The following is a 24,048-nucleotide window of genomic DNA, read 5'->3' as shown; positions in this document are numbered from 1 at the left end:
TAATACAAATCCACTTTACGCTGCCTACCCTTGCAGGCAAGACTAAATATATGTTGTTCTCTAATGCTCACAAAAATGTTTCAGATGGACCACATTGGATGGTTCTTGCCAATCGGGTTCTCGCCTTTAAATATCTTGGCATTTCGATTGACAAATGTAAAAAATAAAAAATAAATAAAAAAACATATGGATGAGCTAGTTAAAAAGCTAAGATTGTGGCTTCTTTTTAAAAATGCATCTTGCCTCTCCCTAAATAGCAGGAATCAGATTGTACAGTGAACTTTCCTGCCGAACCAGGTTAAATGGCTTTTAGCTTAAAAGCGCCTCATTGCTGGAACCAACTACAAAACACATTACAATTGAATGCTCTGGTAATAAAACAAATATTGATTGGGTACCTTAGGAATGTAATCGTTACTTAGGAATGTAATCGTTTTTCTTAAATGTGTTGTATTTTACTTGTTATATATATATATAGTGTTTGATTTGTCTTATGGAATTGTATATGCAGGATACCCTTGTGAAAAAGAGACCCTGGTCTCAATGGTGACTCCCTGCTTAAAAATAAAAGGTAAAATATATATATATATTTTTTACTCTGAATAAGGTAAGTGGCTGAGGGGAGTGAACTTGATAAACTCAGTCCCCCCTCCACTCCAGCAAGAAATCATACTCTGGAGTCGATTTGCTAAGTGCACATTGCCTATTAACTTACATTCCCTCGCGCTTCGTTTACGATGAAGTGATAACGCAGCGGTTTAGGCGAAAGACGACGGGCCTCATCCAAGCAGAAGAGCAATTCAGCAGTGCAGTGTGCAAGGACCTCGCCGCCGACCAAGCGTTCACTATGAAACGAGCCCAGTGAAGCAGAGGAGCCTTGGATATCTGGAGCTGTCCAAAGTCAACGGCCGTGGCTGACGGCCTGGACTCACAGTCCAACTTGTCAAGACTGTCATCCATATTCTCTGCAGCACAATGAGTCACTCACAGGCAATGAGATCTGAAAGGCCCCTAAATATAACAAGAGAGAGGAAACGGAACACTAGTATGCTCAGTTAAAATATAACAAGAGAGGAAACGGAACACTAGTATGCACAGTTAAAATATAACAAGAGAGGAAACGGAACACTAGTATGCACAGTTAAAATATAACAAGAAGGTGGAAATGGAGAGCTAGTATGCCCAGTTAAAATATAACAAGAAGGTGGAAATGGAGAGCTAGTAAGCCCAGTTAAAATATAACAAGAAGGTGGAAATGGAGAGCTAGTATGCCCAGTTAAAATATAACAAGAAGGTGGAAATGGAGAGCTAGTATGCCCAGTTAAAATATAACAAGAAGGTGGAAATGGAGAGCTAGTATGCCCAGTTAAAATATAACAAGAAGGCGGAAATGGAGAGCTAGTATGCCCAGTTAAAATATAACAAGAAGGCGGAAATGGAGAGCTAGTATGCCCAGTTAAAATATAACAAGAAGGTGGAAATGGAAAGCTAGTATGCCCAGTTAAAATATAACAAGAAGGTGGAAATGGAGAGCTAGTATGCCCAGTTAAAATATAACAAGAAGGTGGAAATGGAGAGCTAGTATGCCCAGTTAAAATATAACAAGAAGGTGGAAATGGAGAGCTAGTATGCCCAGTTAAAGCATGTGGTAATTATTACATATTCACGTGACCGTTTCTTGGCATGGAAACACATGTATACGCGTCATGTCAAATGTGTCTGGTAAGGATGCAGTCTGAGGAACTACTGGATAAAACCTTTGCATTAACACCAACCAATCTACACTGTCCAGACCATGGTTACCATCAGACAATTCTCCAAGTCAGAATAACCTGTAGTGCCATATGGCCAGTCACAAAATAAGTGGCAATATTAAAGGCCCCTGTTATAAAATTTACGGTATCTGCTGCCACCTGCTGTTAGTAATGATTATTACAGGAATTCCCTGTAAAGCTCTCCTCGGTGTGCTGCAAACAGTAGTGCGTTTGAGTCATTACATTATACGGCTAAAGTAAGTCATGCAACATTATAGATGAAAGATACATGTATAAAATGTATCTTCAAATATTAATGAACATTAAACGTGTTCTAGTTGTGTGATGGAATTTGAACATGTAGATAGGCTCCAATTATACACACATATCAGCTAGCCCACATGGAACATCTGATGGGCCAGGTTTACAAATACTTCTGAGGCTTAGTGAAATGACTCAGCATACAGACAAGTGGAATCAGGCAACAAGAAAATCTAAAAACTGTCTGCCTTTCATTGCGTATGTTCTTCCCACAAGAAAGATGTTTCAAACCATTGACAGCCCAAAAGCAGCCCTATACAATAAATATGCCCAGGACCATTCGCATCATGCTGGTGGAATGTAACCTGACCAGGAGACTAGCAGAGAGTCTGCAGTGCACAAGACTTCAGCAGGGCCCCCACAAAATATACAGATTTGCTAGTGAGCGCTTCTGTTTGACATTTCTCATCAACAGACCAAAGAATGTCGAGCAAACAGCACCAGCCACATAAAAATGTCAGTTTGTTAGCACAGCACACTGCGTGCTTAGCAAAGTCTTCAAGCACTCCCTTCCATATAAAAAAGGCTGGTGCCTGTGGCTGCCTGGCTGGGGCAAATATAAGGGAATGTGAACTATAAGGACACCAGTTATTCAGACAGGAGTCTGGCAGTGGTGCTGCTAAGATGGGGAAGGTTGGGTTAGGACATTAGGTAGAGTGTAGCACTGTTTCCCCTAACATTACTGCTGACTTAAAGTAATAAAATTCATTTGATAGATTGGTACTCATGTCGCCACACCAAATCTTTTTGGATGCCAACTGGTTTCAATTGATTATGTTTGGGGCCTGCAGCGCTACACCTACCTCCAAAGCAAGACCTGCCATTCATATGGTTATACAAAAAAGGTGGTTAAAGATGATAAGATTCTCATTTCTTGATTTATTTTTTTACAGTTTTTAAATAGTACATTCGTTCAAAAATACATGTATTTGCAGTCAGAGACTGACCGGCAGGCTTTAGTAAAGTATATAATTGGAGTCGTTGAACTAGCAGCTTTCTACCATTGATTTTCTGCAGATTGTGTGTCTGAATATAGGTCTATACAACAACAAAACAAGTACCTTGAAACAGAGAAAAAAAGTTACATTTTGTCATCTAAATAATCTTTGGGTGTGAAAACGCAGTGAAGGGAAGTGTCATAGGTGAAGGTGGTAAACTATACAATGACACGCTATACAATGTGATAACTTGTAGTTCTCTTATCTAAATCATCTAATACAAATCTAATTGAAAAATGTCCCTTTTAAGCTACGGTCATGATTAAATACAACTCAGGTCTTGATCATCACTTGTCTAGAAAAACTGTTATATAAAAAGTTTGACTTTAAAAAAAAGATGCATAGTTTAAAGTGAAGGTCAGTTCACTAGTCCAATGCACAAGACAAATCCAGCATAGACAAAGATGATCTGTCCAGTTCCTACTTTCTGCGTCTGAAAGAAGGGATGGAGAAAATAAGTGGAATTTGTCAACAGCAGTTGATTAGTCAATACTATGAAAACATGCAATGTTGTCAGTCAAAATCCCTACTGGAATGTGATATAAATGCTCACTTCTGATAGCCAATCTGGAGACCAAGACCCGAGCTTGTGCTTGCCACTGGTGCCTGTTGGGAGAAAACATATTTTATACCCTGGGTCACACCAAATGTCTAGCTGATTTATACCTTTATGAGCAGGTATCTTTACAAAACTCTAATGGCCGTTTTACTCCAGCCTAGGTGAATGAGTGATGGACAGCTTACCCTGTTCTCTCTGTCGTTCCAGTCCATCTTGTTCCCATCATGTTGTCCTGGCCCGTCTTCCGATGACCTCCTCTTACGACTTCATGGAACAGAAAATATTCACATCAGGTCTCTGAATGACTTACACTAAAAACATAGCCAACATTTATTTCAAGAAGATGAGACAGTGAAGTAATGTCCTCATCTCAACAGAAGATGATTTCTGATAGGGTTGCAAAAGGTTTCCAGAAACACCACTTGGAATATTCCTGGAAATAAGCATAAAATATGGAAACCTGCAAACAGGATTTCTGGAAACCTAGAAATGTTGGGAAAGTTATCAGAATTTTGCAACGCTAAACACAACGCACTATCTGGCAAAGTGTCTGCATAATAACGGATAGGTTGGCCAATGGGCATACCTTGAAGCAGTTGGGCATTCCTGTCTAAGCGTTTCGATGTCTGTGAACTGCACGGCTTGTCCTCCACCTCTCGTTCTGAATACGTCTCCCTGAAGATAGACAACTATCAGATTAAGAGATGTACCACGCAGAAAGACTCAAAGTGAGGGATACAAATGCATTCCCCTTCACAGGTAAATCAGGTACAGTGCATTCGGAAAGTATTCAGACCTCACAACTTTTTCCACAGCCTTATTCTAAAATGGATTAAGATTTTTTTTTTTTTAACTAAATCTATACATAATACCCCATAACGACAAAGAAGAGTTTTTATTAAATTTTAAATAAGTATTCAGACCCTTTGCTACGAGACTCGAAATTGAGCTCAGGTGCACCCTGTTTCCATTGATAATCCTTGAGATGTTTCTACAACTTGATTGGGGTCCACCTGTTGTAAATTCAATTGATTGGACATGATTTGGAAAGGCGCGCACACACACACACACACACACCTGTGAAGTTCGGAACCACTAAGATTCCAACTGAGCAATCGGGGGTGAAGAGCCTTTGTCAAGGAGGTGACCAAGAACCTGATGGTCACTGACAGAGCTCCAGAGTTCCTCTGAGGAGATGTGAGAACCTTCCAGAAGAACAACCATCTCTGCAGCACTCCACCAATCAGACCTTTATGGTAGAGTGGCCAGACGGAAGCCACTCCTCAGGAGAAGGCATAAGACAGCCCGCTTGGAGTTTGCCAAAAGGCACCTAAAGGACTCTCAGACCATGAGAAACAAGATTCTCTGCTCTTATGAAACCAAGATTGAAGTCTTTGGCCTGAATTCCAAGCATCAGGTCTGGAGGAAACCTGGCACCATCCCTACGGTGAAGCATGGTGTCGGCAGCATCATGCTGTGGGGATGTTTGTAGCGTCATACCCAAGAAGACGAGGGTGTAGTCGCTTCCAAAAAGGTACAAAGTACTGAGTAAAGGGTCTGAATACTTATGTAAATGTATCCATTATGGGGTATTGTGTCTAGATTGATGAGAGAAAAAAAACTATTTAATTTGCGTTTGAATAAGGTTGTAACGTAACAAAATGTGGAAAAAGTCAAGGGGTCTGAACACTTTCCATGGTTGTAGCAGTACAAATCTCTATTTGAAACATTATTACTACTACTACTACTCCTCATTGCTCAGGTATCAATATTCTATAGTAGTCGGAAAGATTCAAACCCAAAGGTGAAAAAGTCTAAAATATGAGACAGAAACAAAAAAGACACCAATTGAGGAATTCTTCCCCCTCTTTCTTTTTTACCTTGATCAGTTTGGTCTGAATCTCCCCATCGGAGGCAAGCTCCTGATGCGTGAGAACATACTTGTGGCATTTAGACAGAGCTTTCTCGCTGGCCGCTGACACCTTGATTGCATTGGGTATGATTGGCTGCATGACCGTGTCTAAATCCAAATTAGAGAGTGGTTTGTGATCTACCCATCGCTCCCCACCCGCTGAGTGTGAGCGTCTGTGGTGCAGGCGAATCGGTGTCCCCGTGGTCTGGTGGGTCCCATTTAAAACAGTGAGGAAAAGACCAAAATCAGGGAATTATTGACAGTTGTGGTGTTAAGGGCCATTGGGTTAGTAGTAGCAGCGTCTACGGCGGACCGGCGGCAGGCATTAGTGTGGGTAGAGTGAGCTGGCAAAACACAGGCGTTACTGTGGGTAAAGTGGGCTGGCAAAACATATAGCCCATGGTTTATACACAGTATGGTTTGAGGTGTTATGGTTAACAGGTATAATTGGACAATCCTCTATGCTCTGGAGGTTCAAATGAGTCAGATATGATTAAGATAATTTTCTAAAAACCCTTCCTGTAAGCTAGGCTAATGGAAGACCAATGACAGGTATACTGTAAGTCAATATACAGTGGCAAGAAAAAGTAGGTGAACCCTTTGGAATTACCTGGATTTCTGCATTAATTGGTTGTCAAATTTGATCTGATCTTCATCTAAGTCACAACAATAGACAGTGTGCTTAAACTAATAACAAATTACTGTATTTTTCTTGTCTATATTGAATACATCATTTAAACATTCAGTGTAGGTTGGAAAAAGTATGTGAACCCCTAGGCTAATGACTTCTCCAAAAGCTAATTGGAGTCAGCTAACCTGGAGTCCAATCAATGACATTGGTTAGAGCTGCCTTGCCATATAAAAAAAAGAAACTCACAAAACGTGAGTTTGCTATTCAGAAGAGGCATTGCCTGATGTGAACCATGCCTCGAACAAAAGAGAGCTCAGAAGGCCTAAGATTAAGAATAGTTGACTTGCATAAAGCTGGAAAGGGTTACAAAAGTATCTCTAAAAGCCTTGATGTTCATCAGTCCACAGTAAGACAAATTGTCTATAAATGGAGAAAGTTCAGCAGTGTGGCTACTCTCCTTAGGAGTGGCAGTCCTGCAAAGATGACTGCAAGAGCACAGCTCAGAATACTCAATGAGGTTGAGAAGAATCCTAGAGTGTCAGCTAAAGACTTACAGAAATCTCTGGAACATGCTAACATCCGACGAGTCTAGGATACGTAAAACACTAAAACAAGAATGGTGTTCATGGGAGGACACCATGGAAGAAGCCACTGCTGTCCAAAAAAAAGCATTGCTGAATGTCTGAAGTTCGCAAAAGAGTGCCTGGATGTTCCACAGCGCTACTGGCAAAATACTCTGTGGACAGATGAAACTAAAGTTGTTTGGAAGGAACACACAACACTACGTGTGGAGAAAAAAAATATGCACAGCACACCAACATGAAACCCTCAACCCAACTGTAAAGTATGGTGGAGGGAGCATCATGGTTTGGGGCTGCTTTGCTGCCTCAGGGCCTGGACAGCTTGCTATCAGACAGAAAAATGAATTCCCAAGTTATCAAGACATTTTGCAGGAGAATGTTAGGCTGTCTGTCTGCCAATTGAAGCTCAACAGAAGTTGGGTGATGCAACAGGACAACGACCCAAAACACAGAAGTAAATCAACAGCAGAAGGGCTTCAGAAGAAAATACGCCTTCTGGAGTGGCCCAGTCAGAGTCCTGACCTCAACCTGATTGAGATGCCGTGGCATGACCTCAAGAGAGCAGTTCATATCCAACATCCCAGGAATATTTCTGAACTGAAACAGTTTTGTAAAAGAGGAATGTTTCAAAATTCCTCCAGACCGTTGTGCAGGTCTGATCCGCGACTACAGAAAACGTTTGATTGAGGTTATTGCTGCCAAAGGAGGGTCAACCTGTTATTAAATCCAAGGGATCACATACTTTTCCCACCCTGCATTGTGAATGTTTACAGTGTGATCAATGAAAAGTATAATTGTTTGTGTTATTAGTTTAAGCAGACTGTGTATATTGTTGTAACCGAGATGAAGATCAGATACATTTGTATGACCAATTTAGGCAGAAATCCAGGTATTTCACATACTTTCTCTTACCACTGTATATACACATCAGCTGCCAACATTATGATTGAAACCAGGTTAGATATGAGTTTTACAGCAGCAATCTATAGCATTATGAATTGTTTCATAAGAGTATTATTAGTACTTGGTAGTTTATTAGGATCCCTACTAGTGGTTGCTGAAGCAGCTACTCTTCCTGGGGTACACAAAAAGTCTGAGGAGATTTGTGAATATTGTATATGTGAAAGTGCTGAAAAATGTTATTTACTGTACGTAATACAGCCTACACTAGCGGACAATGTAACATAAAATGGGAGGATAATGGTGATGATAAATGTGATGAGGACACCCTGGTTATCAGTCCTGTGGTGGCCATTACAGACAACCAAACACATATCAAGCAGCTATTGATGCAATTCTGCAGGATGATTGTTTAAGGGTCTACAAGCATAGCAGAACTAGCTACGGTACATCTACACACATACGAACACACAGATTAAAGCCTACAGGACTACAAGCATAGCAGAACTAGCTACGGTACATCTACACACATACGAACACACAGATTAAAGCCTACAGGACTACAAGCATAGCAGAACTAGCTACGGTACATCTACACACATACGAACACACAGATTAAAGCCTACAGGACTACAAGCATAGCAGAACTAGCTACGGTACATCTACACACATACGAACACACAGATTAAAGCCTACAGGACTACAAGCATAGCAGAACTAGCTACGGTACATCTACACACATACGAACACACAGATTAAAGCCTACAGGACTACAAGCATAGCAGATCTAACTGCTGTGATATCAGCGTCGCAATTTTTGTTTCCATGGATAAAACTAAAACACGAAACAGACCAAACTCTTGGGCCCTTTAAAAACCTGTTATATGGTAAATACTGTGTTATAGCTTGGAACATGACTCTGGAAGACAACATAGTGATGTTTGTTTCAACAAAAGGGCTGTTTTCCACAAGTTAAATCCACTTTGTGTTTTGTTTTCTTGCCATGACACTACCGAGTATCGATACTGGTATCAGCCTGGTCCTAATAGCTAGCACATGTACAGTAGGTAAGTATACAAACCAAGCAGCTACAGTTCTATCCGGGTCTAGGGTGCAGTTCTATCCGGGTCTACAAGCATGGCAGATCCAGCTACTTAAAGTTCACCTCCTGATTTCCAAGACACAGATGAAGCCAAAAGCAGGACTATGCTTAATCTTTGTCTGGGAAACCAGTCCCTTAGGGTGAAATTCTAACACACACTAACCCTTGAACTTGACTCTAGGTCTAGTCCATATGTGTGGCTGGGGCCCAGGGCCTCTGTCTCAGGGGCCCATCGCTGGCCTCTCCTGCGGCCCACACTGCTGCTTCCGTATGGGGTCGTTCTTCCGTACGCTCCGGGTGTCCCGGGGGGGTCCCTACCTATGGGGAACCTCTGCTCCCACTCAGAGATGACGGAGGCTACTGAGAGACTACTAGCGGAGGAGGAGGGTGGAAGGGGGTGGCACTGAGCTGTGCTGACCTGGTGGTGGTAGCAGGAGGGAGTCTGGGAGTATTATATATGAAGTCTGTAGCATGGCATCTACAACACTGTATTCACAACGTTGTAGGTAACATTGTAACAAATAGAACCAACACGATGCCCTATTCAGGTACATGACAGACAATCATATCTGAACACTGTAATGTCACAAATGTCAGCAGAGTGAAACAGAGACACTACATGCAGGGGGCCAGTAACGGTCAGACAGCAGAGTGAAACAGAGACACTACATGCAGGGGGCCAGTAACGGTGAGACAGCAGAGTGAAACAGAGACACTACATGCAGGGGGCCAGTAACGGTGAGACAGCAGAGTGAAACAGAGACACTACATGCAGGGGGCCAGTAACGGTCAGACAGCAGAGTGAAACAGAGACACTACATGCAGGGGGCCAGTAACGGTGAGACAGCAGAGTGAAACAGAGACACTACATGCAGGGGGCCAGTAACGGTGAGACAGCAGAGTGAAACAGAGACACTACATGCAGGGGGCCAGTAACGGTGAGACAGCAGAGTGAAACAGAGACACTACATGCAGGGGGCCAGTAACGGTGAGACAGCAGAGTGAAACAGAGACACTACATGCAGGGGGCCAGTAACGGTCAGACAGCAGAGTGAAACAGAGACACTACATGCAGGGGGCCAGTAACGGTCAGACAGCAGAGTGAAACAGAGACACTACATGCAGGGGGCCAGTAACGGTCAGACAGCAGAGTGAAACAGAGACACTACATGCAGGGGGCCAGTAACGGTGAGACAGCAGAGTGAAACAGAGACACTACATGCAGGGGGCCAGTAACGGTCAGACAGCAGAGTGAAACAGAGACACTACATGCAGGGGGCCAGTAACGGTGAGACAGCAGAGTGAAACAGAGACACTACATGCAGGGGGCCAGTAACGGTGAGACAGCAGAGTGAAACAGAGACACTACATGCAGGGGGCCAGTAACGGTGAGACAGCAGAGTGAAACAGAGACACTACATGCAGGGGGCCAGTAACGGTGAGACAGCAGAGTGAAACAGAGACACTACATGCAGGGGGCCAGTAACGGTGAGACAGCAGAGTGAAACAGAGACACTACATGCAGGGGGCCAGTAACGGTGAGACAGCAGAGTGAAACAGAGACACTACATGCAGGGGGCCAGTAACGGTGAGACAGCAGAGTGAAACAGAGACACTACATGCAGGGGGCCAGTAACGGTGAGACAGCAGAGTGAAACAGAGACACTACATGCAGGGGGCCAGTAACGGTGAGACAGCAGAGTAGTAGTACATGTGGTCTAATGACACAGCACCTGCTTAGTAGACAGACTCATACACCTTTAACCCACCATGCAACACAACGGTCCATCAACATTAGACTAGTTCCACAGTCAATATCTATTACAATAACGTCAAATCACAATCATTTATAGATGGAGCGATAGATGGATAGAGAAAGAGTGCGAGGGAGAGACGGAGAAAGAGTGGCAGTGACAGGGTGTAACAACTCACGGGCAGTGGCGAGCGAGATCTCTTCTCAGGGGCGCGAGGCTGGTCCTTCTCCCGGGAGGCCCTCTGGGGCTTGTCTGGGGGTGGTGGGGGACGCTGCTGCTCTGAGGTGGCGCTGCTGTTGCTCTCTGATACGATGGCCTTCAGCTGCTTCAGCTTCTCATCCTTCACCCACAGCTTGTTCTGCATCTCCAGCTGCTTGGCGTTCACACGACGCTCCTGAGGTAGCAAGAGGAAGACCAATGTTAACTACACAACTTCAACAAAATGTAAGTAGCACTGAACTACAATAACCACCACACCTACCGTCAACTATGTTTATGACCCCCCCCTCACAGTCTGGGGTTAGTTAGCAGCTGAGTGACCCCCACCCTCACAGTCTGGGGTTAGTTAGCAGCTGAGTGACCCCCACCCACAGTCTGGGATTAGTTAGCAGCTGAGTGACCCCCCCCTCACAGTCTGGGATTAGTTAGCAGCTGAGTGACCCCCCCCCTCACAGTCTGGGGTTAGTTAGCAGCTGAGTGACCCCCCCCCAACAGTCTGGGGTTAGTTAGCAGCTGAGTGACCCCCACCCTCACAGTCTGGGGTTAGTTAGCAGCTGAGTGACCCCCACCCTCACAGTCTGGGGTTAGTTAGCAGCTGAGTGACCCCCCCCCCACAGTCTGGGATTAGTTAGCAGCTGAGTGACCCCCCCCTCACAGTCTGGGGTTAGTTAGCAGCTGAGTGACCCCCCCCCAACAGTCTGGGGTTAGTTAGCAGCTGAGTGACCCCCCCCCCCCAACAGTCGGATTAGTTAGCAGCTGAGTGACCCCCCCCCCCCCCCTCACAGTCTGGGGTTAGTTAGCAGCTGAGTGACCCCCACCCTCACAGTCTGGGGTTAGTTAGCAGCTGAGTGACCCCCCCCAACAGTCTGGGGTTAGTTAGCAGCTAAGTGACCCCCCCCCCTCACAGTCTGGGATTAGTTAGCAGCTGAGTGACCCCCCCAGAGTCTGGGATTAGTTAGCAGCTGAGTGACCCCCCCCCCCCCCCCCCTCACAGTCTGGGGTTAGTTAGCAGCTGAGTGACCCCCACCCTCACAGTCTGGGGTTAGTTAGCAGCTGAGTGACCCCCCCCCCCCCCCCCCACAGTCTGGGGTTAGTTAGCAACTGAGTGACCCCCCCCCCTCACAGTCTGGGGTTAGTTAGCAGCTGAGTGACCCCCCCCCACAGTCTGGGGTTAGTTAGCAGCTGAGTGACCCCCCCCCAACAGTCTGGGGTTAGTTAGCAGCTAAGTGACCCCCCCCCCCCCCCTCACAGTCTGGGGTTAGTTAGCAGCTGAGTGACCCCCCCCCCCCCCCCCCCCCCTCACAGTCTGGGGTTAGTTAGCAGCTGAGTGACCCCCCCCCCCCCTCACAGTCTGGGGTTAGTTAGCAGCTGAGTGACCCCCCCCCAACAGTCTGGGGTTAGTTAGCAGCTGAGTGACCCCCCCCCTCACAGTCTGGGGTTAGGTAGCAGCTGAGTGACCCCCCCCCCCCCAACAGTCTGGGGTTAGTTAGCAGCTGAGTGACCCCCCCCCCCCCCTCACAGTCTGGGGTTAGTTAGCAGCTGAGTGACCCCCCCCCCCCCCCTCACAATCTGGGGTTAGTTAGCAGCTGAGTGACCCCCCCCCCCCCCCCTCACAGTCTGGGGTTAGTTAGCAGCTGAGTTACACACACACCCCCCCCTCACAGCCTGGGGTTAGTTAGCAGCTGAGTGAGGGAGGGCTGAGGGGAGGGAGGGAGGGAGGGAGGGAGGGCTGAGGGGGAGGGAGGGAGGGAGGGCTGAGGGGGAGGGAGGGAGGGAGGGCTGAGGGGGAGGGAGGGAGGGCTGAGGGGGAGGGAGGGAGGGCTGAGGGGAGGGAGGGAGGGCTGAGGGGAGGAGGGTAACACTTCACTTACACACTCCTTCTCCCACTGGTGTTTGGTGTCAGACACCATGCCCTGCATGCGTGCCTCCATGCGCTTCCTCTCCGACAGCTCCCGCTGCAGCCTCTGCTCACGGCTCTCCAGCTCCTGCTGCAGCGACCGCTTATCCCCCTCATAAATATTGGTGGTCTTCTGAAGAATGTCAATCTGAGGGGGGGGCATAAAAGGCATGTAAAAAGTTCAGGGATGTACGAATGCATGGGTTTCAGTGATATAAAAATGCAGCTGAGGACAGGAGATGGAGAGAACGAGGCAAAGGGGGGGGGGGAGAACAAAGCGGGGGAGAGAGATGGAGGACTTCACCTTGTATTCCAGCATTTTGGATTTCTTCTCCAGCCGATCCATCTCATTCTTCTGGTTGAACATGATCTTGTCCTTCTCCCCTAGTTTACCCCGCTGTTCATGGATGAAGTTCTCCTTGGCCATCAGGTGGCCATCAAACTCCTGGAGCATCGATTTCAGCGTGTTGGCTGTTGGAAAGGGGGAAAAGGAATGGAAATGAATCCATTGGTACAGATTTAACTTTACTCTTGTCCACTAAAGGTAGACAATATGTTTACACTAACTAAACATTTATGTATAGCAAAACATGCCCTAAGAAAAGCCAGATAAACATCAAAAGACAATGATGAATTTAAATAGAGGAAGTCTGACATTTCAAACGCTAGACTAAATGTACAGCTCTAAAGCCCGTAGTATTTTATTAGCATCCCCTTAAGATGTTGCTAAAGCAGCAGCTACTCTTCCTGGAGTCAACACAGAACATGACATAATACAGAACATTAACAGACAACAGAACTACAGTACATACATTTAAAATAAATAAAATAGGTCCTGTACTGACAAAATACCCCTCATTAGGTCTATAGTGGCCTGGTCCGTACCAGTTCTGGTGTACTGCTCAGTGATCATCTGGCGGATGCGGTGCCTCCTCTCCAGCACCTCTATGAGGCGGGGCAGGATCTGCTCATCGGTGGGATCCACCAACTCACAGGCAGGCAGGGCCGGCAGGCTGTCCAGGAGCTGGTTCAGCACCGAGCCATCCTCTGAAAGATCAGTGGAGAACAGATTAACTTGACTTAACATTAGTGCTGCCTGAGGTGGTGGTCACATTGGATGGTTCTAACATCACCCATGTACAATCAGATGATTTAAAATTAGATGTGATAGCCCTCCTGCTTTGTAGCTAGCTAGCTATAAATAAAATATATATATATATATATATATATATATATATATATATATATATATATATCTCGCTCTCTCTCTGTGATTATGTGTGTGTTCATACCGGTGTTGTTGGGTCCCCCAGGGCGCTCCTCCTGGCGTCGTGACAACTCATCTCTGAAGGCCTGGTTCCGGTGTCTCCGCCCCGCCGCCAGGCTGCAAATGGGCCTGTCCACCGGCCGCGCCACCTCAACCTCCTGGGTCAACTCCGCAAAGCGCATGACCAACTGAAGGAACACACACCGTTACGTCTTGTTGATATTTCCGTTTCTTAGGGCTGTTATTGGGATCTAAGTCAGATCACTTACCATGGTTTCTTAGGGCTGTTATTGGGATCTAAGTCAGATCACTTACCATGGTTTCTTAGGGCTGTTATTGGGATCTAAGTCAGATCACTTACCATGGTTTCTTAGGGCTGTTATTGGGATCTAAGTCAGATCACTTACCATGGTTTCTTAGGGCTGTTATTGGGATCTAAGTCAGATCACTTACCATGGTTTCTTAGGGCTGTTATTGGGATCTAAGTCAGATCACTTACCATGGTTTCTTAGGGCTGTTATTGGGATCTAAGTCAGATCACTTACCATGGTTTCTTAGGGCTGTTATTGGGATCTAAGTCAGATCACTTACCATGGTTTCTTAGGGCTGTTATTGGGATCTAAGTCAGATCACTTACCATGGTTTCTTAGGGCTGTTATTGGGATCTAAGTCAGATCACTTACCATGGTTTCTTAGGGCTGTTATTGGGATCTAAGTCAGATCAGTTACCATGGTTTCTTAGTGCTGTTATTGGGATCTAACTCAGATCAGTTACCATGGTTTCTTCATAGTCGTCAGCTTTAGGGTTGACACACACAACCATGCGGACTTTCCCTTCACCGTCAAAATAGTTCTTGAACAGATGAGTGACTTTAGAGTCTCTGTAAGGAACCATCTGAAACAAAAACACACAGTATCATTGTGTTACTTTATGACATAATATCAGAGCTTGACTCATCTGGTCTACAGTTTTATCAAGTACACAGAGATTCATTCAAAGTGACCAACCCGGTTTGTTCCACACATCTGGTTCTCTCTGAGGACTTCTATACAGGTGCGTAACGTCATCAGGGACTGGTTGATGTTGCCTGGGGAAAGAGTGGAGATGCCAGGTAAAGATGGGTGCATGTTGTGAAGCTGTCAGTAGGTCAGTACTAGTCTGGGTACCAGTCTGTTTAGCCATGATTCCACTCCTGTCATGCTTAACATGTGGTATATGACATAGAGCACAAGGAGTGGAGTGGAATGTTAGCTAAACAGACTGGTCCCCAGGCTAGGTCAGTGATGCTGTTAGACAAACAGAATGTTAGCTAAACAGACTGGTCCCCAGGCTAGGTCAGTGGTACAGTTAGACAAACAGAATGTTAGCTAAACAGACTGGTCCCTAGGCTAGGTCAGTGGTACTGTTAGACAAACAGAATGTTAGCTAAACAGACTGGTCCCCAGGCTAGGTCAGTGGTACAGTTAGACAAACAGAATGTTAGCTAAACAGACTGGTCCCCAGGCTAGGTCAGTGGTACTGTTAGACAAACAGAATGTTAGCTAAACAGACTGGTCCCCAGGCTAGGTCAGTGGTACTGTTAGACAAACAGAATGTTAGCTAAACAGACTGGTCCCCAGGCTAGGTCAGTGGTACTGTTAGACAAACAGAATGTTAGCTAAACAGACTGGTCCCCAGGCTAGGTCAGTGGTACTGTTAGACAAACAGAATGTTAGCTAAACAGACTGGTCCCCAGGCTAGGTCAGTGGTACTGTTAGACAAACAGAATGTTAGCTAAACAGACTGGTCCCCAGGCTAGGTCAGTGGTACAGTTAGACAAACAGAATGTTAGCTAAACAGACTGGTCCCCAGGCTAGGTCAGTGGTACAGTTAGACAAACAGAATGTTAGCTAAACAGACTGGTCCCCAGGCTAGGTCAGTGGTACAGTTAGACAAACTGAAAAGTAAAGGATTTTTCTATGGGTCCCACGTTGTCAGCTCACCTGCTTCCCGGAGGCGGTTGCCCTCTGCTTTAGTCCTGCTGGTGCGTTCACTCCCTGCCAGGTCCACCAGACACAGCTGGCTAACAGTCACCTGGTTCTTGTCCTGTAACACAGCCAGGCTAGGCTATCAGAGCTGGCACTGGTTGAAGTCCACGTGGTCCAGTGATAGCTGTTAGCATGCCTGCTCTGTATTGGGTCTTCTAGTGAAACATACATGAGCTAACACAGCTTCTACTAGTGAAGGAGCAGCAGATATTCATTGTGCTAGTTCACATAGTAATTAAAGGATGTTTGCGTTTGTTATCTTAAGATTAGGTCAAGGCAGGGATAGAGTATGCCAGCCCACCGGGCCCAGGCTAGTACGGGTCACACTGGGCTGGTAGAACATTTTCCCAACTAGCCTCCTGGCTAGTGACATTTTGTATTTTCAGATATCGCATGGCACAGATATTAGACCCAGGCTACTAAAAAAGGGTGGTGTACTAGCCTGGCTGGCCATGCCCAAAATCCTTGTTCCATCCCTGGGACAAGGTAGTGGATTTTGGCTTCACTTCTATATGAAGAACTGTATCGGCAAGATATAAAGATGCAAGGTTCAAAGTCACCTGTAAAATGTGGTCTCCATCTGCATCCAGCGGAGCTTGTGCAAGTTTGACGATAAACACACTGTGAGAGCGACTGGACTCGCGATTCAGCTGAGTATCGGCAATCCTCCTTTTCTTTTGACCTGGACAAAAGCAAATACTGTAGACTAATACAATCAGAGGGAAAAAAGTTTTTTCCTTCAAAAGAAATGACTAAAATCCCACTTACCCCGCCAAAACACTTGGAAGGCTTCCTCTGTGGACTTCACCTCGACCTCTGTGCATCCTGACACATACATGTTGTGGTTCTGGTCCTCACGTAAAATCTTTGATTGAGGCGGTCTGCAACCGTGCAGAGCAACAATACGGTTAACCACCACACAGCCTACAACAAATAAACTAGACTAACCACTAGCAAAAAGTCAACATGACTATGTTAAAACAACGGTTATGACTGTTCAAAACAGTCAACGGGTAAAAGACATGCATTATGTCTAGCTTCCCAGCCGCAGCACAGATCAGTTTCACCACAGCCATTCAAGGATGTGTTTACACCAATCTCATGATAATCAGCAGAGGTTAAAAGCACTGCCTCTACAAAGGCAACCAGAGACAGAGGAATAAAAGCAAATAGTTACTCCAAAGGTAATACTACATGTTTAAATGTATATACTATATAATAACACTACATACCACTCATATTATATGCAGGGTTCTAGATTGGTAGGGGATGTAGGGGAGGGATGATGGTACCATACGTATTATATGCAGGGTTCTAGATTGGGAAGGGATGATGGTACCATACATATTATATGCAGGGTTCTAGATTGGGAAGGGATGATGGTACCATACGTATTATATGCAGGGTTCTAGATTGGGAAGGGATGATGGTACCATACGTATTATATGCAGGGTTCTAGATTGGGAAGGGATGATGGTACCATACATATTATATGCAGGGTTCTAGATGGGAAGGGATGATGGTACCATACATATTATATGCAGGGTTCTAGATTGGGAGGGGATGTAGTGGAGGGATGATGGCTAGATCATTCTGCCATGTTTTTATACTTTTAAACTGTATACACTTATCCTGGGATCAGATATATGAAACTGCTTCTATGAAACAGCTAGTTGATCAGTGTGGTCCCAGGCTAGTTATAAACTAACCACGTACATCAACTCAGGGATCCGCAGAGGTGTGTCTCCACCGGGTCGCCTAACAAAGACAAAACATTTCACATCTCTAACCTACAATACATCTTACATTGACTGGTGCATTCTTCACACTAAAATTAACTGTAGAAGATACAAATGACAGGAAAGACGTGCGGTAGGACCACTCTTGCAGAATGATTTACTGGTCTCCCTTAACATATCTTTCCAATTAAATTACACAAAAATACATAACTACTGGTAGAACAACAAAGCCTGGACTTACTTGTGTCGTATGGGGTCTATTGGAGCTTCTTCCAGCAGATCGTAGATGTAGTTATTGTATATTTCTATGTAGGACACAAACACACTGTAACAGCTGTCCTCATCAACTCCCTCACATTTGCAAGCCTCCTCTGGACTGATCATGTCTGCGAACTCTGGGTCAGGTTTTTGCCTGAAGGACAGAACCAACACAAAACCTCAGTCTCAAACCAGCTTCAACAATCAAGAAAGTGAAATGGTCATTTTCTTTTGCCATTTGCAATATCATTTCAACAGGTTGTCTTTTTGTCATCCAAATAGTCTCTGAAACACTCAAATCAAGGCATGAAAGATGTCAATAACCTAGCATCTATTTACATCTGAGGATGATCACAAATATGTGCACGAAACATGTTTGGCTTCTAAAACCCATGCATACTTTGAGGACGGTGTTTTGGGCACTGTAGACTGTTGATTTGATTCTCTCTTCTGTCTCTCCAGGAGAGCGTCCACCTGACCTTGGATCTCCATGCCATTCTTGTCGTCGGTCCTAAACACCTACAAGATTGAACATTTGAAAGCTAGACGTATAGGGTTTAGCACTAAATGTAAAATTTGCAGAACCTGAAATTCAAATAGTAAAATAATATTGGCTTTTTTGCACATATTAGCTGTTGAATAAAATGGCCAACTCAAAGTTAAGTCTCTCACATGCACTTGATTGGCTAGTGTACCAACACATCCAGTTCAATGTATAAATCTCTGATGAAAAGACAAGGACAAAAGCATACAATGATGCCCTGTAGGAACAGAGATAGACGTAAAATAAGTCTTACAAATCTCTTGGCCTGTAATGGAGCGATGCTGTTGAATAGCATGTCCAGAGAGCGGGGGAGGAGACCACCTTCTCCAGGAGAGCCTGTCATGGTAAACGTCTTTCCACTGCCTGTGACGCCATAAGTGAAAAGCAATCCTACGGACAGCAAAGAAAAACAAAAGTCGCCGCTCAACACCCTGTCGAAACCGAATACTTTAAAAACGTATGCATTATTAAAACTAAACGAGCAGTTTCGGTCACTTACCATTCTTGCAGTGAATGAGGTCATCCACAAGTGGTTTGGCAACATCCTTAAACAACTCTATTTGGGAGGTTTGGATCCCAAACACTTTTTTGAAGGAGTACTGAGTCTGTGAAAGAACACGTTCATTATGAGATGACGTCATAGAGAGAGACGGTCTGTGAAAGAACAAGTTCATTATGAGATGACATCATAGAGAGAGACGGTCTGTGAAAGAACACGTTCATTATGAGATGACATCATAGAGAGAGACGGTCTGTGAAAGAACAAGTTCATTATGAGATGACGTCATAGAGAGAGACGGTCTGTGAAAGAACACGTTCATTATGAGATGACATCATAGAGAGAGACGGTCTGTGAAAGAACACGTTCATTATGAGATGACATCATAGAGAGAGACGGTCTGTGAAAGAACACGTTCATTATGAGATGACGTCATAGAGAGAGACGGTCTGTGAAAGAACACGTTCATTATGAGATGACATCATAGAGAGAGACGGTCTGTGAAAGAACAAGTTCATTATGAGATGACATCATAGAGAGAGACGGTCTGTGAAAGAACACGTTCATTATGAGATGACGTCATAGAGAGAGACGGTCTGTGAAAGAACACGTTCATTATGAGATGACATCATAGAGAGAGACGGTCTGTGAAAGAACAAGTTCATTATGAGATGACATCATAGAGAGAGACGGTCTGTGAAAGAACACGTTCATTATGAGATGACATCATAGAGAGAGACGGTCTGTGAAAGAACACGTTCATTATGAGATGACACAGGAAGATGCATCATAGAGAGAGAGAGACATGTAATGTAGTTAGCTGTGTTACACCTGTACCTCTTTGTATTCCCCATTGCGGTTGGCTTTGATGCCATCAGGAGCATGCAGCTGAATGGTGGTGCTGCTGATCATTTCAATACAACACTCCTCATCTGTAGCTCCTAAAGGGCGGATACGGCAGTACACCTGCACACAGCAAATCACCATACTGTAAGGCATGTTATTCACTAGCTACGTACAGATTATTTTGTCATTATCAACTTGCTTTTAGTAACTATTAATTGAGGTGACAGCTGACAGTGACCAACTTACACCAACTGGGTCTTTTTGTGTGTGGGATGTTTTCTTCAGGGCTGGCCTCCGTGGAGTTTTGCCCTTTCTGTGAAATGAATGAGAGGCATTTAGAGGTTGAGTAGCTACAGTACATTTACACAGTGATGGACTTGGAGAAAGTGGCTGAAAAAAAACACTGCAGCAAGACATGGCTAGCATAACTAACACATAGTTAGCTACAAATACAGAAGACAGCAGATCCGACCCGCTTGCTTACAGCTGCACTTGGGTCAGACAGGCTTCCTGTGTAGATTAAGACTTCAGTTAGTGCTAAGCACAGCTGCTAGAATCTTGACTAGAACCAGAAAACGTGATCATATTACTCCAGTGCTAGCCTCTCTAGACTGGCTACCTGTCAAGGCAAGGGCTGATTTCAAGGTTTTACTGCTAACCTACAAAGCATTACATGGGCATGCTCCTACCTACCTTTCCGATTTGGTCCTGCCATACATACCTACACGTACGCTACGGTCACAAGACGCAAGCCTCCTTACTGTCCCTAGAATATCAAAACAAACAGCTGGAGGCAGGGCTTCCTCCTATAGAGCTCAATTTTTATGGAATGGTCTGCCTATCCATGTGAGAGACGCAGACTCGGTCTCAACCTTTAAGTCGTTATTGAAGACCCATCTCTTCAGTAGGTACTATGATTGAGTGTAGTCTGGCCCAGGAGTGAAGGTGAACAGAAAAGCACTGGTGCAACAAACGCTGTCTCTGTCTGGCCGGTTCCCGTCTCTCCACTGGGATTCTCTGCCTCAAACCCGAGTGGTGTGGGGGCTGTGCTTTGGCAAAGTGGGTGGGGTTATATCCTGCCTGTTTGGCCCAGCCCGGGGGTATCGTCGGACGGGGCCACAGTGTCTCCCGACCCCTCCGGTCTCAGCCTCCCGTATTTATGCTGCAATAGTTTATGTGTCGGGGGGCTAGGGTCAGTCTGTTATATCTGGAGTATTTCACCTGTCTGAATTTAAGTGTGCTCTCTCTAATCCGCTCTCGGAGGACCTGAGCCCTAGGACCATGCCTCAGGACTACCTGGCCTGATGACTCCTTGCTGTCAGAGACCTGGCCGGGTGGTGCCAGAATAACAACCTATCCCTCAACGTAACAAAGACTAAGGAGATGATTGTGGACTACAGGAAAAGGAGGACCGAGCACACCCCCATTTCTCATCGATGGAGCTGTAGTGGAGCAGGTTGAGAGCTTCAAGTTCCTTGGCATCCACAGCAACAAACTAGAATGGTCCAAACACACAAAGACAGTCGTGAAGAGGGCATGACAAAGCCTATTCCCTCTCAGGAAACTAAAAAGATTTGGCATGGGTCCTGAGATCCTCAAAAGGTTCTACAGCTGCAACATCGAGAGCATCCTGAGTGGTTGCATCACTTCCTGGTACGGCAATTGCTCGGCCTTTGACCGCAAGGCACTACAGAGGGTAGTGCGTACAGCCCAGTACATCACTGGGGCTAAGCTACCTGCCATCCAGGACCTCTACACCAGGCGGTGTCTGAGGAAGGCCCTAAAAATTGTCAAAGACCCCAGCCACCCCAGTCATAGACTGTTCTCTCTACTACCGCATGGCAAGCGGTACCGGAGTGCCAAGTCTAGGACAAAAAAGGCTTCAACAGTTTTTACCCCCAAGCCATAAGACTCCTGAAAAGGTCATCAAATGGCTACCCGGACTATTTGCATTGTGTGCTCCCCCAACCCCTCTTTTTTATGCTGCTGCTACTCTCCGTTTATCATATATGCATAGTCACTTTAACTATACATTCATGTACATAGTACCTGAACTGGGCCGACCAACCAGTGCTCCCGCACATTGGCTAACCGGGCTATCTGCATTGTGTCCGCCATCCACCAACCCCTCTTTTACGCTACTGCTACTCTCTGTTCATCATATATGCATAATCACTTTAACCATATCTACATTTACATAATAATGTACATACTACCTCAATCAGCCTGACTAACCGGTGTCTGTATGTAGCCTGTCTTTTTACTGTTGTTTTATTTCTTTACTTACCTATTGTTCACCTAATGCCTTTTTTGCACTATTGGTTAGAGCCTCTAAGTAAGCATTTCACTGTAAGGTCTACACCTGTTGTATTCGGTGCATGTGACAAATAAACTTTGATTTGATTTGTCCCCAGTCCACCTGGTCATGCTGCTGCTCCAGTTTCAACTGTTCTGCCTGCGGCTATGGAACCCTGACCTGTTCACCAGACGCGCTACCTGTCCCAGACCTGCTGTTATCAACTCTCTAGAGACAGCAGGAGCAGTAGAGATTATTTTTTTCACCTTTATTTAACCAGGTAGGCCGGTTGAGAACAACTGCAACCAAAGCAGTGTGACAAAAAACAGACTTACACATGGAATAAACAAATGTACAGTCGATAACACAATAGAAAAAGTCTATATACAGTGTGTGCAAATGAGATAAGATTAGGGAGGTAAGGCAATAAATAGGCCATAGTGACGAAGTAATTACAATTTAGCAATTAAACGCTGGAGTGATAGATGTGCAGATACTCTGAATGATCTGCTATGAAAAGCCAACTGACATTTACTCCTGAGGTGCTGACCTGTTGCACCCTCTAAAGCCACTGTGATTATTATTTGACCCTGATGGTCATCTATGAACATCTTGGCCATGTTCTGTTAAAAATATCCACCCGGCACAGCCAGAAGAGGACTGGCCACCCCTCATAGCCTGGTTCCTCTCTAGGTTCCGGTCTTTCTAGGGAGTTTTTCCTAGCCACCATGTTTCTACATCTGCATTGCTTGCTGTTTGGGGTTTTAGGCTGGGTTTCTGTACAGCACTTTGTGACATCAGCTGATGTAAGAAGGGCTTTATAAATACATTTGATTGACCATGGAGCCAGCGCCATGTTTCTCAGAAAACTGTCCATTTCGTCCTCATGCTAGGTAGCAGAAGTCATAGCAGTCATTTTGGACTGGCAGTGTCAGCCAATCAACTCCTTTTCTTGTTCAACTTGACATGCCATTCCATAATGGCCGATGTGGCTACTACTAGCTAGCATTAGGACAGATGGCAGTTTACTTATAAACTAACAGTTGTTCAATTGTAACTATTGGGATAATGGGACAATTCGGAGTACAAGGTATTTCTTCATTCCTGCATTGAGGTACCTTTCCGATATATCTTGCAGTGGTTCCTTCTGCCTTAAGCTACACAGTTAGCCTGTCAGACCCTGGTGCAGCTGTAAGCAAGCGGGTTGGATCTGCTGGCTACAAAATCAGCCCACCCTTCAGAAAAGTGTACATGTTCAAGTCAACAGCGCAAACTGGCGTCTCAATTTGTGTTGGCTAACGTCTATGCATTATGTTGGAGTAGCTTGCTAAGCTGGCAAACATTACATTCGACATGATACTTAGCTAGCTAGCCACAGTTGGCGTGATATCTATCAATCAAGGTTATCTGCCGGTCTAGCTAGTTTAGTTAGCTAGAATGCTAGTTACCTTGTTCGCTATCGTTATATAATAGTACAATATTGTACTTACGCAGGTCTTTGCATTTTTTATGTTGCCTTTGTTTATCTTTCCCCTTAACTTCGGTGAGCTTCTTCAGTTTTTGAAAATTCCCTCTCGTGTGACGTCACGTAGGTGTTGGTGGTTTTGAGCCAGTAAAAACGCAGACAGCGTCATCCGTATGTGAAGGAAGCCCCGCCCCCACATATGGTTGCCCCAAATGACCTTATCTACCCTGACCGAAAACCTGGGATCAGCTGAGTGTGTGCTGCACACTTCTGCATTATCATTTGTTGGGAATAAAACTAACCATGTCTTCAATAATCATTCAATAAAAAAATATTGTGTACAATGTCTATTTCAAGAATATTGTGCTTATGATAAAATCCAAAGTGATCCTCTAGCCTACATGTGGTTAATGAAATAAGAGAAAGTGAGCTAATGGCTCTTCTTCAAATGTACTACAATGAGAAAACCGTGTTTGGA

General features: G+C 45.0%; 1 protein-coding gene across 6 annotated transcripts; it reads right to left on the bottom strand.

Annotated features, from left to right (window-relative positions):
* Positions 1-2,934: 2,934 nt before the first annotated feature.
* Positions 2,935-23,717, bottom strand: LOC106562699 (kinesin-like protein KIF23). Of its 6 annotated transcripts, XM_045689561.2 has the most exons (24): positions 23,596-23,717; positions 20,056-20,122; positions 19,801-19,929; positions 18,964-19,069; positions 18,718-18,854; positions 18,321-18,439; positions 17,904-18,074; positions 17,640-17,681; positions 16,692-16,804; positions 16,484-16,605; positions 15,879-15,981; positions 14,904-14,983; positions 14,671-14,790; positions 13,921-14,083; positions 13,514-13,675; positions 12,933-13,099; positions 12,603-12,776; positions 10,691-10,906; positions 8,922-9,176; positions 5,513-5,749; positions 4,219-4,307; positions 3,818-3,896; positions 3,627-3,679; positions 2,935-3,506 (listed from the first exon to the last, which is right to left on the bottom strand). In XM_045689561.2, exons 1-24 carry the CDS (start codon positions 23,607-23,609, stop codon positions 3,494-3,496), a joined length of 2,931 nt encoding a protein of 976 aa, XP_045545517.1. In that variant the 5' UTR covers positions 23,610-23,717; the 3' UTR covers positions 2,935-3,493. The 6 variants fall into 6 exon arrangements, with proteins under 6 accessions (XP_045545517.1, XP_045545519.1, XP_045545520.1 ...); XM_045689563.2 differs by lacking the exon at positions 5,513-5,749 and having other exon boundaries at positions 23,596-23,716; XM_045689564.2 differs by lacking the exon at positions 8,922-9,176 and having other exon boundaries at positions 23,596-23,716.
* Positions 23,718-24,048: the final 331 nt, after the last annotated feature.

Source organism: Salmo salar, chromosome 11 (genome assembly GCF_965601325.2).
Source record: "Salmo salar chromosome 11, fSalSal1, whole genome shotgun sequence".
NCBI lineage: Eukaryota > Metazoa > Chordata > Actinopteri > Salmoniformes > Salmonidae > Salmo > Salmo salar.
This window is presented reverse-complemented; position numbering and strand designations above follow the sequence as displayed.